The sequence below is a fragment of the Xylocopa sonorina genome, chromosome 7 (genome assembly GCF_050948175.1).
Source record: "Xylocopa sonorina isolate GNS202 chromosome 7, iyXylSono1_principal, whole genome shotgun sequence".
In the NCBI taxonomy this organism is placed as follows: Eukaryota; Metazoa; Arthropoda; class Insecta; order Hymenoptera; family Apidae; genus Xylocopa; species Xylocopa sonorina.
In genome coordinates, this window is record NC_135199.1 from 11,300,914 (window position 1) to 11,315,340 (window position 14,427).

A 14,427-nucleotide genomic window follows, 5' to 3' on the forward strand; every position below is an offset into this window, starting at 1 on the left:
AGAAAAAAAAAAGAAAAACATGATAAATAGTATATGCAAAGTACAATTTTGGAGATATGGCAATGATTATCACCTTGCCAATCCAAAGTCTGCAACTTTTACTACGTTTTCTGAGCCCACTAAGCAATTGCGCGCGGCAAGATCTCTGTGAATGTAGTTATGCCTTTCCAAATAAGCCATTCCCTTGCAAACCTGTTATCGAAACGATTGAAATTATCGTTAATCATTGAAATAATTAAAAGAATACAAAGGAAACAATTTGGAAATAAATTTCACCTGTATGCACATGTCTAGTAGAAGACCAAGGTTCGCTCCTAGTGTTGCTTCATGACGACGGAGGTAGTTGAGCAGAGATCCATGTCGCATGTATTCGGTGACAATGTATATTGGCCTGTCTTTACTGCAAACTCCATATAGCTGGACCAAATTCTGATGCTGAAGTTTCCTAGACGAAACCATTTAACGTTTACTTCTCCATCGATTTATCGAATACACCTTCCAATATTGCAAACAAAAATCGAGTCGATTATCGACTTACGTCATCACTTTAGCTTCCTCTATAAAATCATCTTCAGACATCGTGCCTTCCTTCATCATTTTCACAGCAACGTCTATGGAACCGCGCCACTTTCCTCTTCGCACCACACCAAATTGTCCAGAGCCAAGCTCTTCCAGTAAATGCAGCTCTGCCGGATCGATCTCCCATTTATCTGCGAATCAAAGATCTCTTGAAGCATTCCGAAGAAACGCTCGTATACAGGACTACCGGAGGTGATCGTTGTAGAGGGTAAATAACGTGCTTGGTGAAGATAAATTGATGGAGTGGTAAATTCGTATATCACTCTGCGTCGTTTCCTGTACAGTTTGTTTTCTAACGAATGAGGTAGTGAACAGAGGAGAGTTCCCGTTCGGAAATTTCTCGCTGAAAGATTACAAACCATGACTGAGGCCAGCAGTTGGTGGTACAGGACGATCACAGGGGCTGGTTTTCAATCGACTGGCCAATCCACCGCTGTTGTGCCTGTGATAGTTCACCAAGTCGGGTATCGAGCCACAGCAATGCTTCTCAGACAGATAAAACTCTCCTCTGGTGTTCTGTTTGATGTGATAGTGTTTCACGTGAGGATGCGGGCTGTAATAAGATCAATACGACCCGGTTTATTCCCTTGTTCGATGTTAGATCATGAAATAAAGCCGCGAGTGGGAACGCTTACACTTTAGTGTAGAGGGAAAGCGTGTACAGCCCTTTGGTAGACGAATTGCGAACGACGAAACATCCTTCCTTATCCTCTTGTTTGAGCAATGATTCTGCGCGTTGTCTGGACATGTCACCCACGTACCATCTGCAATTTCAGACGTCGCGTTTTAGTTATAAACAATTCTTACCGATCTAATACCATCGACGCATACTCACTCATATTTTTGTAGACCCAGGAGTTCTTTTTCCTTCACGTAGTTGCTGGGAATGTAACCGATTGATCTGAAAAGATAACAGAAAGTATTTTAAACCCATAAGACGAGGGTCGAAGTGTCAATTAACAGAGCCAATATGATCTACAAAAGTGTCATTAAAATCGCGAATAATCTTATATATCGTCCCAGTTTCCCTTGGTTCGCGTGTTCCTGACACGTGCCGTTTTCACAAGTGGCATTGTCGAGCAATGCACACAGACCTAATCCGCTTTTGGCCAGACTAAGTGGTTCTCCGGGGGACGTTAAGCCTTTAAAAGCACTCAATTGACTAACGTGCAAGTTGTTGGAAAGATATAGGTTTCGAGCCTGAACGATGCTAATCCCGATTGTCAGATTGTTGAGCGTTGGTTCAATTCTAGTCGGCTGGCCTCGACTAAAAAATTCCCGACGTCTTTACGTACCCATGCTCGTCTTTGACCTTCCACCAATGTTCCTGAGAATCATCCAGCACCTCGTACTCTGCACCCTGAAACACGAGTCAGTTCGTCAGTATGTATTATACTCGGGACGTAAATTCCAACGGTATCAATTAATTTCTACGTATTTCTGATACTCTAGACAATTTTTCTAGGCATAAAGAATTGAATCTGAAAGGGTTCTGGCTTCCACGCGCTATCTAAAATCGAACCGCGGTAGAAGGAAGTCGAAACAGCTCTCTGTGTCTCTGTGAAACGATTTTCCAGAAATTCACGGCTTCCCGGGGAGTTTCGAAAGCTTTCAGCTCCGCTCGACGAGCTTCCCAAAGGCTTTTTGTGCCAGCCAAAAATCGAGCGACCGTGGCTCGTAATTTCGACGTTTCGGCTAACCGTATTCTCCCGAAAGATACTCGCGGAACGAGATGCATTACGTTCCTCGAATTATGGACCACCTCTGTTTTCAGCGTATCTTTTCAATTAAAATATAGTAACGCAGTTTCTAAACACTTTCTATTCTAGGTACATTGGAAACTTCCAAAGAGACGAGAGACGAGCCTGTTCAAAGAACCCGAAGCATTGCCGCATTTATGAATTCAAGAAGTTCAGGATGTTTCTCATCGACTGAGGACGAAAGACACGCGAAGGGACGTAAAGTCTCGAACGCAGATTGATACGACTCGACGATCTGTGATAACTCGACGACTTGTGCAAGCGCGGACCATCAAAGTAAAATGTGTGTCGCGGTCCATTCGCGTCTAATGAACCGGCGTACGCTGGAAACGTCGCGGTCCAAGTGTTAATGGGAATCCGTGGACGGTTCGCTCGCATATTGGAGGATAACCGGCGTCCACGGAATTCGAACGATGCCGGGTGCTTACGTCGACGATAACCGGATCGACGCGTGGTGCATTATCGAGACCGTTATACGACCGCAGGAATCAGCCGCGCGAAAGCTCGGTTATAACTTGGAAATCTAACGACCGTCGAGGACGCCACGCGCCGGGGATTAAGACGGTCGCACGGTCGATCGGAACTTTCCGAACGGAGGGTGCCACCGACAAATCCTTGGAATTTTTGTTCCACTGGGGAGTCCGGGTGGACTGGTACAGTGGCTCGAGGAAGCATTCGAACGTTTCTTTCCATTTGAGATCTTTAATGGGAGTACGTGGTTACGGGTCGTTTGAAATTGAAGGCGACATTATGAGAGCGATGAAAATTACGTTCGAGAGAAGTTACTTTGAAATATTCTTTTTTCTTTGCAATTATGGAGTTTATGCGGTTTGATCGAAGACAGATTCTGGGTGATTTTTATTTCTAACGATACTTGCAACATAATTTCTTGGTACGTTAGTATGACTGTAATTCCATTAGATTCGATTCGAACTCGTGTAGTAGGTTTAATTAAATTCTAGTTGATAGAGCGCGGTGAAATTTGCTGTAATGTACTATGATAAGTTCCATTTAATCGTAGACGGATAAACCATAACGCTGTTTCGATTAGTTTACCGCGATATACGCCAGTGCAGCCAAATGCAATTGAGTCGAATCGAGAGCCATAATTATTGGATATCCTCGAGGCCTCGAAAAGATATCGAAGACTCGTCCAGAATCGAATATCGACTGTCACTCGCTTTTATACGATCCGGATTTCCGTTTCAAACGGTGGATTATTGCGGTCTTAGATTCCCAGCGACGCAATTAAAACTGCATTGTGGATGCATTTCGTTAAACCAGTCGGGCCATGCGATCCTTTGGTCGTTTAATCGCGAGTCAAACGTTTTATACCCTTTCAAAGTCCGTGTAATTTTATTCCATGCGTATGAACTGCAAATCGATACCTTTACCGTGAATTTTGCTTTCTGTCAACGTTTAAACAGGCGAAATCGAGTTTCCCTTACCTTTTCGAGAGACAAGTCGCCACCTTCGATCGCTCGAAAAGGGTACAGAGCCACCACGACCTTCGTTCTCATCATTATCTTGTCCTGGAACACGTATCGATCGTTTTGTGTGAATTATAATTTATTATTTATCGGCTGGAAAATGATTTGTTCGCGATGAAATTTATTATCCGTTTAAATGTGCATGGATTAGTTCCAGCCGGATGGGAACGCGGATGATCGATCATTTCTCATCGATTAATTATTTCAAGAAAGAGAAAGAAAATATATCTTTGCTTCACCTTAGTTTTGGAAGATGGAGTCCCAGGTGTGCCTCCTGGCATTATTGGAGTCGAGGGGGTCCCTGTAACAGAAAGATTAAAATTTCTCATCAATTACGGTCTTACGGTCGGTGAAGTGGTACATGGTTTAAAGAATACTCGTGAAATTTTTAATTCGACACTAGATGCTTTCATCCCTCGAAGCGGGCCTTCGTCAGTTCTAGCTTTCTTCCCGTTAGAACGAGGCTGTCTCGCTTCCTCTTCGCAATAATTATTGAATATAACACGCCGGTGTCTTTGGTGGGGAAGCCTCATAACTTACATCTTAATGAGCTTACGTTGCTCGCAATGTTTTAATGAATACTAATGAACTCTAAAATTTCCTCCCACCCGCAATCCCCGGTGAAAAACTTCGGCCCGTGAAACGAGTTTTTAAAGCAGAATAATTGGTATCGTTCCTCCGCGAGGAACAGTCTACAAACGGAAACGTACACTCATGATCATCCTTTCAACAAATAACATCCACGATGTTCGACCACTTTTTTTCTTTTTTTCGTTCTCCCGGCGTAATCTAGTTGGTCCAATTAGAAACGAATTACGACGCGGAGGCAGGAATTGTATATTTATAGCGAAAGCGACGCTACCATTGCGCTTTTTAATTAACAGAATTATCAATGTCGCTTCGAGTAAGTTGTAAATTTGAATTGAGCAAGAGTTACAATGGATTTTGTTACCGAGCCAATTAACCGGTTCCCCATCTCTTGCTCTCTTTCATTCTGCCCCTCTCTTTCGCCAGCTGGCAATTAAACAAGGATTAAAAGTTATCATCCCGTTTGCCACCCCTCCCCATATTCGCCGTTTGCAAGCCCATACAATAATCTTGAGAAATAATTAGAACAAATCGTGCGCTCCATCGAAAGTCCTTTGACTGAATGTTCATTAATGAGACGCGGAATTCACGAATCCGCTTAATTCTCCGGCGTTGCTAATTACACCGTCGTCAGCTGTACGATCTTTCGCGTTTCGCGAAGCATCGTTTTCAAGAGAATAAAACCTGAAACTTGCTGCGATACTTTATGTCGAAAACTGAAGTTGGAAAATAAAAAACACTTCCGTTGGAAATCCCTACACACATCGAACCGAAACATCGATCTTCCTACAGAAAGAAGATTAGAGTTACTCCGTTCGCAACGAACTGTGCGATCGCTAGTTCTAACAACGCGGGGAAACATCCATCCCAGTGGTAATAAACAACGCTATATCCCGCTATTTTTTACGATGCACGTTCTCCGTACCTCGAAACGTTCGCGCTGCGCGAGGAAGGAAAAAATACGACGAATAAAAAAAGAGGAAGGAAAAAATATGCAGAAATTTGGAGGGGGGATATATATATACAATTGTTTCGCGACTAAATATTTTTTGTACGTTCGCGGAGCGAGCGATTTACCTCGACATCGGCAGGCTCGCGACGGATATCTCGCAAATATTTCGCGAGCGATACTCGTCGAGCATCGTTCCAATCCTCGCCCACGCAGCTTTTCCCGTATCGTTTTCATTTCTTGTTAAATACGTCGCGACAATGGGTATCTAGTTTCGTTCTGGCAGATATCCTACCTTGTCCCTTCTCTCATCTCTTATTCCTTCTTTTTTTTTTTTTTAAACGAACTCGACTTCAAACGCGAGGATTTATCGGAGAATACGGGACCGGAATTGTTCACTTGCCTGAGAACGACACGGATGAATGGATATTTGCAAAATTAAGCAGACCAGGCTGTTTCATCGTGGAATTCAATCTCCCGCGCCGTCGACCATTTCAATTTACTTTTAATATCCCCCGGACTGGCACATCTCGCTAATCTGCGTCTAATTTTTTTCACCAGAAATGCCTCCCTTAACTTATCCATTCGATCTTCTCGAGTAGATTCGTTTTTCGTAAGTTTCAATCGCGGTATACTTGAAACAGGGATCAAGAGTTCGTTTTATACTCGTTGGGTGTAACTGTCTCTTATTTATCGTTCGCTGTTATAAAAAAAGGTAAATTGCATTTGCGTTTTCTAACAGAAATTCGTCGAGTGTTCAATGAATTTTAGTCAGAAACCATTGGAGGACGAAAGAACGGCTTCGTTTCAAAGTTGAAGGTGGTTAATTTGGTATTTTTCGATTCAAATTAGTCACGCCCACTTTCCTTCGAAATTATATTTCCTTTCTCTCCTAATTTGTCGCAACATTCGAGCGCTTACTTCCTCGATTAGCGTGATGCTTAACAAACTCGTTAGCCACCCGATCCGTTGCTAAAAACACACACCACGGCCCCAAATATCGAGCCACGCGACCAATCGAACACCATGTCTCGTTGCTTTGCCATTTCGAAAATTCGATCGACCTGCCTGGGCGATTTCCACGGACGCACCGTTCTATCCCGGCACTGGCCCGAATCGCGTGATCACTTTTCCTTTAAAACCTACCACGGCACGTCCATAAACTGCGAAGAATCCATAATCCAACGGAAGATAGCCATTGGACCGCTCTCACACTTATTTCCACGCCACTTTTCCGAAGACGCTGTCGGGCGAAGTCGAACGAGCGAAAGCGATGAAAAAACCTGAAGCGACTGGGCGATCCCTGCTTTCGTGTTGCACACAGTCGAGAGCTTTCACTCGCGAAGCACTATGTTTCCTCGATCACGTGTTTTATCGACGCGGATGAATCAAGTGGAAAAGCGAGATCGATGAACGAACGACACAACGAAACTTGATCAAGTTTTGCAGGAGAATAGGAATGTTTAAGTAAAGCGGAAGCGCACGAAACGTATACCGATCGAGGAGAGAATTATGCGATTGGTTTCAGTAGGTACGATGGACGATTAGGGTTGCTGGGTGAGGATTGCGTGAGTTTGATAAACGTGGTCGCGAGGAAGAGTGCAGGTGCGTGCACAGGCCGTACTGGATGCCGCGTTGGAATATCAACGGTGAGCGAAGGACGATACCACAGCTAGTCTCCACCCTGTCTAGACAAAATCAATGCGACCTCAACCTCCTGCATCCCCTCCAGCATCCCTTAGACCGTTCAACGTCCCCACGTGCGTGCCTGGCTGCCTGGCTGCCCGCGTCCCTCTCTCTTTCGAACTTCCTCTTCATGTCGAGTTTCATTACCGGAAGCAGTCTGCCGCTGCTCCACTCTGTGGAGTGTGTGCTAAGTTCACCGACCACGGATACAAGTTTCCTACTTCTTCCTCTTCTTCTTTCGAGATTTCTTTTGTTTCTTCGTCCATTTTGTTTTCCTTTTTCTCCTTTTTGGAAGAGTCGATTTTCTTTCTTTTCTCCTTTTTTTTTTTGGAGGGAAGTGAAAGAGAGATGCCTTTTCATTGGGTTGAAGGATGGTTCTCGTTGCGAAGAGTATTCTGGGTTTTGGTAAGAGGAGCGTAGAGGGTTCGGATCAAATGAGGGAATGTAATTTCTGATTTCTCGAATGTCGACGATTTTTACGATGAAACGAGGAAGGTTTAACGCGGTGCTTTCAGTTGGGGCGAGTTTCTGTTCGGTTGGATTTCATTTGGGTGAAATATGGCTGTACGTATCGCTGAAGGGAGGCGCGAGGTTGATTCCGCGTGAATTATAGGCGAGCATTACAATGGTCTGCGGTTTATTAATTGGAGGTCGTCATTGAATTTCGTTAACGAGAAATAGATACGACTGAGTTCCACTTTCTACTTTGCTCCTTTTTACCCTCTATGTTCACGACGATGAAAGGAAGGGGAGAATTTAAAAAAATGCATTATTACCCGTAAATAGTTTTGTTCGCGTGTCGATGCTTGGAACAAAGGGTTTCAGAAACGTTCGCGAATAAGCCACGATTGCCGGTGCATTAATCTGAAAAAGTGATGAGCCACTATTCTTCTGGAACCAGCCGCCGTTCCCATCCGCCTCCCTTTAACTGCGAAACAAACAAAAGAATTAACCTCGACCGATAAAATCGTCCGGGGTAATTGCTCGTTCGAGCGACAAAATGTTCGCTAGAACCGCGAACTTCTATCGACAGGGAGCCAAGCGAGCATGGAACAGGTGACCTGTTTCGGGTAATTCTCTGTGCACAATGCAACATATGCGCCACGATTCAACGGGTACCAGTGTAGGAATAGATTATTACTTGTTCGCGGTGTTGCTGGAAGAACCTCCCATTGTTGGAGCAAGATTGCGTCACGTGTGCATTATATACGCGCACGTAAATGGATTTTATACGAAATTAATCGGGAACATTGTTAAGGCGATTAAAGCGTGTCGTGTAACAAAAAGTATAACAATTAGGCGAGTATTAAAATGATGGAGTATTTTTAAATACTTCATCAAAGTTTCTCCTTTTTGTAACTGTCTTCAAGCGAGAACGGATTATAATTTAAACACGTTAGTTAAATGAAATTATTCACGCGTCGCTCTTCGCCGTTGCTTTTTCCCCAAATATTTGCATAAATTTCCCAGCAGGGAGGTTTTGTCTCCGCGTCTGTATCGCGTTTCGTCAACATCGCTTGCTCGTTACCGTCGCTACCGAATGTTTCACATCGTTTCCGTTTTTCAACTGGAATGCTTTCGTCGCGTCGTTCGACGTTAAAGTATAAAATTTCAGAGCGTGATATTTTATCGCTTTGATTCACTGAAATATTTCTAAAAATCGTCAACACCCCGCGGATTTATTACTCTTTATTCGACGAATGGAATTGCTCGCCAAAGGGATTGCTAGATATCCTTTTTTTTATTTTTTACGAATCATTAGCAGAGAATTTACGATGTTTCGGAATTATTTGTTTTTTAATTTCACAACCGTTGTAGTTGAAACGTTTTTTGATCCGCGATGTTCGTTACGATCTCGCGAGGGTTTGAAAAAAATGTCGAACTTCAAATTTCGATCGACACGTTTCACGAGTGGCCGTTTTTGGGAGGGAAAATGTACGCTCGTTCCCTCCGGTGAAACTGGGACGCGAATCTTTCGTTAATTTACGAGCACTTTATGAATTTATCGGAGGTAACGCGTGGAACTTTCCTCGGCAACACGTTCCGTTCGAATTAATCTCTTAGAATCGCGATTTTAATTACCGAAACGTAGACGGCTTTGAGTAAAGCCGGGCGCGCGATTTTACACGGCGATTTTTCCCCGAGAAAATCCGATACGCAGAAGTTTCTCTCTGGCCGGTGCCGTTCACCAGGATCCGTGAAATTCCGCGTTCTGTAATTGCTCGTCGATAAGCATCTCCGAAGGTTCGCGCGGTCGAACGTGCTCTGCGAATCATTTCGAAGAGAGAGAGAAAGAGAGAGAGGGAGAGAGAGCGAGAACGAGGGAAAAGCTGGAAAATGTAACGAGCCAACTGCGTTTCGAGCTGGCTATTTCCGTGGAAAACCGTTTCGACGATATAACCGTTCGTTTTTGCGTTCGTTAAATCACAGTAAACAATCGGACGAACGAAATCGTCGAGCGTGCGTTAATAAAAAAGAATTTCTCTCGACTTCAACATTTATCAAGTAACTAAACATTGAGTGATCCGAGCTAATGCTCGCGAGCGTTTCTATGCCTGGCGTAAAACCCTCTCATCCATCTTGTCCTCGTCACCAGGGTGACGGCGGCGAGGATGGAAAGGAAATTCCCTGCCATCGATTCGAGTTTGCCTTGGACCGTCCCGTCCATCCGGCCATCGTGGTATATCTCTCGGCACCCCGCGTATCCCTTCGAGCCCATTGCCTAGCTCGCGTTACCCAGAAATATCCCGATCTCCCTAAAGTTAGCGGAAGTGGACGAGCGTCGTGGAAAGACGGACAGTTCGTTGGATCTAGATCCGAAATCTGGGCAGGATCGTGCGGTCGTGAATAGGGTGGAAGCGACTCGAGCTCCCTGTGCACCGACGATGATCGATATTCGTCGCGTCCGCAGAGGTAGGAGAGAGAGGGTGTCTTCGGGGTTGGTTGGCAATGGTTCCTCGTACCGTATCGCGCGACGACGTTGCCTCGACAAGGAATGATCCTCCACGCATTCAGGTTTAACCGTTAGAACGTCATCGGGGAAATCTTTCCGCCCTCTTCTTTGAGTCTCCCCGTTCGAAGCTGTTGCCGCGTGATTCTCGATATTATTATTGCGCGTCCTGGTCCCGGGAGCTTCCCTGTTCGTCTGAGTGCACGGCGAAATCTCCTCTAGGTGTTCTTATGCATTTACGCGAATGTTCTCTTCTCTATTTCCGTCGAATCAGAGACGACAATGGATGTTATCGTGATAATTAATTAATCCCGTTTTCTAGTTGCATCTGTTAATTTTAGTAGTGAGTAATATGATGTTTTAACCCTCCGTTTGGTTGACAGAGTTTGTGGGAGTGAAAATCATCGATGGTTTCTTCAGGAGGAAACAAAAATGCGAAAGGAATCGTTTGGACGGTTCCATTATGATTTATTCAACTGGAAACGTGGCATGTATATCGCACGATAAAGAGCGGCTTGCTTTTGGATATCTGGGGCGCACAAATCAGGCCGTAATGATCCACCAAGTCGGACTCTAACGCGAAAGGGTGATTTCCTTAAGGGAGTCGTTATTCCGGTCGCGAAACCGCATAGTCGTAACCGGCGTTCCTTTTACGACGATTTATTACACCATCGGTTCAAACTTGTTAATGCGTACAAAAATAGAACGATGCCACGTGCGGAATTTACTAAGGGAACCGCTGGAACTTTACAATTTGTCATTCCCGACAAGCTCTTTTCCCTTTCTTTTTTATTTCCGTTGGAATTGCACGATATTGTTTGAAAATAGTGGGCGACCTAGGGACGCGAAAGTATTGGTATTCGCCTCTCGAGCGGTGGGGCATTCATTCGTGAGCGAAATTCGCGCGAGCAAAGTTTAAATTAGGACATCTATTTCCCGCCACCAAAGACTCCCATTCCGTTTCATTCTCTCATAATTACGCTTAAATACTGTCGGCATGGTTATGTCCTTGTCGTCGAAAATTGGATTTCAAAGGCGGGCTGATTGCGCGCCTCTGTCGTCGAAAGTCCGTTAAAAACTCGCCAGTACCTTCCAGCGAAACGAAATCTAACATCGCCCATTCGCGTGCAAATAAGATGAAAGAAACAGAATAGTCTCCATTCGATCGTGTCTCACTTCGCGGGTGGACCAAAAGTATTCACGATATCATTTTAGCCAGAATATACCTAATGGCCGTATCGATCGGGTTATTTTAATTTTACTCGGCCGCCATTAAATCGGTCGAGGCAATTAAATGAATTCTCCTGATTGAAATTGATTCCCGTTCAATTTGGACAGAACGACGCGATACGGGAAAGTAAAGAGTAAATGTATCGCTAACGACAATGCTATCGGCAAATTTTCGATAATAATACCGATAATGAATCGTTAAGATATCGAATTAATTAATTCGAAGTTTCATTAAACACGCGAACGCGAATAATGGCTACGGGAACATAAACTTCCGTTCAACGAAAACTGATAGCCATTGAGTAGATACAACCACCATTGAACAGACGCCCGCCGATTCTAATCATCCTACCTTAATTACCAATTTCATTTTCTACGCACATAAATTGTACCTTTTTATCCTTGCAATTTCTACTTGCGTTTGAATTAAGCGAACGTAATTGCTCGCAAGATGCATTGAAAGTCTCTAATAACTAATTTGAAATGTTTCCAGATTCACAGAAAGCCTGGGGCGGAGTGAAGAAACTTGGACGAAGTAGTAAAGACACAAAATCGTAGATGACGCTAATAAAAATATGATACTGTCGATAGATCCCAACGGTTACCTAAAAATGATTTATAATTGTAATCAGCGATAGTTAGCAACGTTTCCAGCGAAGATAGCAGTGAACTCGATCGAAAGTGGTCATAGGCGCAACCTGTACGAGAAATACCGACTTGGTGAGTAAACAAAAAGCGATTAATTATCGCCTGGTACGTAACCGGGAGTGGGTTCGGCTCTTTGTACGCGTGCAAGTGCATTATGCACGTGTACGGGGTGCATAATGCACCGTTGGCCGCGGGCGTGCATTGTGCACGAGCAGTCGGCCATAAAACGGCGGGAGCCCGTCCCGACGCATTCGCAAAGACGTCGAGACGCCGGGTAATTACCGGCCGCGCGGAGATACAATGGGGAATTTAAAGTTGTTACGCAAAATAACTAGATCTCGCGGCGTATCGGTTTCCATTATGCAACCGCATCGAGCCATTTTTTTTCTACCCTTTTACCTCTCGCCTCCTGCTCCTCTCCTCGCCCACCCTCCCTCCTGGTCGTTCACGTGACTTGGTAATTGCTGAAATTCTAATTACTTTCGCCAATTAACGAGGGGGACATTGTCTGAGAGCGCGCGATTGTATCGCGTTCTGTTGTGACGCGAATATAAGCGAGAGGGGCTTTTTATGTAATCCGCGTTCCCGTGGAAAAAATGTCTGTCGATCGTTTGTCCGTGTAATTGCTTGTTATATTCGCGTGTTTATCTCCGTTGCTATTTTTTTACGTAAAAAAATGTACGTTTAATATTGCTTATTAGTCATTTTTACGAATTCTTTTCGTACTTTTTTTTTAACAGATATACAATAGGGTCGCTGTAGCTTTGATGCTAAATCTGGACTTTTGGAATTTGTTGTATTTTAGGTAAATGAATATCGCGGTGTAGTAATTACGTAGACCAGTATTTGAGACAATGCGAGGAAACGACGCGGCGGGAAGTAGAAGGAAGATTAATTCGCGTCGCAAAACGAGACCCCAAATTGCGTTCTTGAGAGCGACAAATACTCGCGTACACCTCGTTAAATTCCCAATTTAACTTCCAGCCGTCGAAATTTATTTTGCCCCCATTGAAATTTCGAGGCGAATTCCGTAGCTCGGTCCCGTCCGTGGCGCGACCAAAATGGCATCGGCAAGCGTCCTCGTTGCCGCGTCCCGCCCTCGGTTCTCGTCGTCTAATTTAACCGAAAATAATTTCAACCGCTCAACCAGGACCCTTTTGTGCTTTCAACCTACATAACTTTATAATTACTGCACATCCACTCTTTCCGAAACGATCACTCGTAACGGACACTAAATTTGATCCGATTCGGATAATCGGGTATGTTCGCTCTAAATAATTCTGTTAATATTTCTTCCGAAATCAAGAGCTATTCGTTCGCATTGAGAGTTTCGCGGATAAATCGTATTCATGTTACCGCGGTTAATAAGTTCTTAATTAGCGCTTGGATAGACGCGCGTAGCTCGTGGATCGGTTGCGAACAATTTCTGTCGGAATATTCGCAGCCGGCTCTATCCCCGGCGTTGAATTTCCTAGGATAGTCTAAATTGTCGGCGTTTCCATGAGATCAGAATATAATCGGCGGTATGGAGCCCGGATGAAATTCGAATCCCGTTATTACGCCGGTTCTACCCTTAATTTCTCGACACGTCGATCCAAGGCGGAGGCAAACCATCCCCTCTGGGAAAACCGTATCGCAAGCGGAGCTGAACGAATCACGTTACCATTAGAGAATGCTAGAGATGCTCTTGGATTATAAATATTATATATATTAATCTTTGTTTGGAACACTCTCAACGTAGGTCTCGCGCCCATTACCATTGCTGGCCACGCGCACCCTCGACACCCTCGGCCAAGTGGGCGACGATCAATCCTGTAATTGGCCCATTTCTTTCGCGTGACCCCTTCGTGATTTCCACGATTGTCGCTAATTGTCGACGCGGAACGAGAACTACTGTTCCTCCATGATGTCCGCCTCCTTAAGCACTTTGTTATTATTAAGTCAACGGGAGGGATTTGCGTAATGGTCCTCGCCGTTAACGGTCACTTCCACTCGACTGCGTCTCTATTAGCGCACGGTGGAATATTAACGGTAGCATTTAAGAATTTTACGTCGCCTTTAGTTAAGAGATCCTTTCGCGGGACTAAGCGCGGGGTTGCTTTTCTTTCCCGGATTCTGAATCAACGAAGCCAGGCATTCCGCGCGCGAATTTTTTATGCACGCTTCTCTCGAGCTGCTATACCCGGTCCCTTTTTAAAATACGTAACAGAGTTGCATATCATTGAACGAGCTGAAGAAACGAAACGTTTTTTTGCTACGAGAGGATAATGTTTTCCCGAGTTACAGCCTCTCTTCGCGTTTCAGGCACAGTTCCCCGGATGTTTCAATAAACTTTAACGCGGCATCGTTATCGTGCGATTTCGATGATGGCCGTCGTCGTGCAGATGTATAGTGAAACGAGGAATAATGCAACGGAGAATAATCGCACCGTTACGTGCACCGATCCTCTCCATGCATGTTGCCAATATTCCACGAAATGGATGCCTCCCAGTGGCATTTTTAATAACCACTGACGAAAATGTGCACACCGTGAATTTCAATAAGCCG

The 14,427-nt window shown here is 44.5% G+C and overlaps 1 protein-coding gene across 4 annotated transcripts in view; it reads right to left on the minus strand.

Moving 5' to 3' along the window:
- Window positions 1-14,427, minus strand: part of Btk29a (tyrosine-protein kinase Btk29A) — a 132,272-nt gene that overhangs the window by 1,879 nt on the left and 115,966 nt on the right. For 3 of the 4 annotated variants that reach the window (XM_076897933.1, XM_076897936.1, XM_076897935.1), the window contains 9 exons: window positions 4,069-4,130; window positions 3,788-3,871; window positions 1,875-1,939; window positions 1,415-1,480; window positions 1,215-1,343; window positions 939-1,132; window positions 539-710; window positions 277-445; window positions 74-192 (listed from right to left, as the gene is read on the minus strand). In XM_076897933.1, the coding sequence (XP_076754048.1) occupies window positions 74-192; window positions 277-445; window positions 539-710; window positions 939-1,132; window positions 1,215-1,343; window positions 1,415-1,480; window positions 1,875-1,939; window positions 3,788-3,871; window positions 4,069-4,130 (1,060 nt within the window). The remainder of the gene's footprint in view (window positions 1-73; window positions 193-276; window positions 446-538; window positions 711-938; window positions 1,133-1,214; window positions 1,344-1,414; window positions 1,481-1,874; window positions 1,940-3,787; window positions 3,872-4,068; window positions 4,131-14,427) is intronic. The other variant, XM_076897934.1, reaches the window with a different exon arrangement.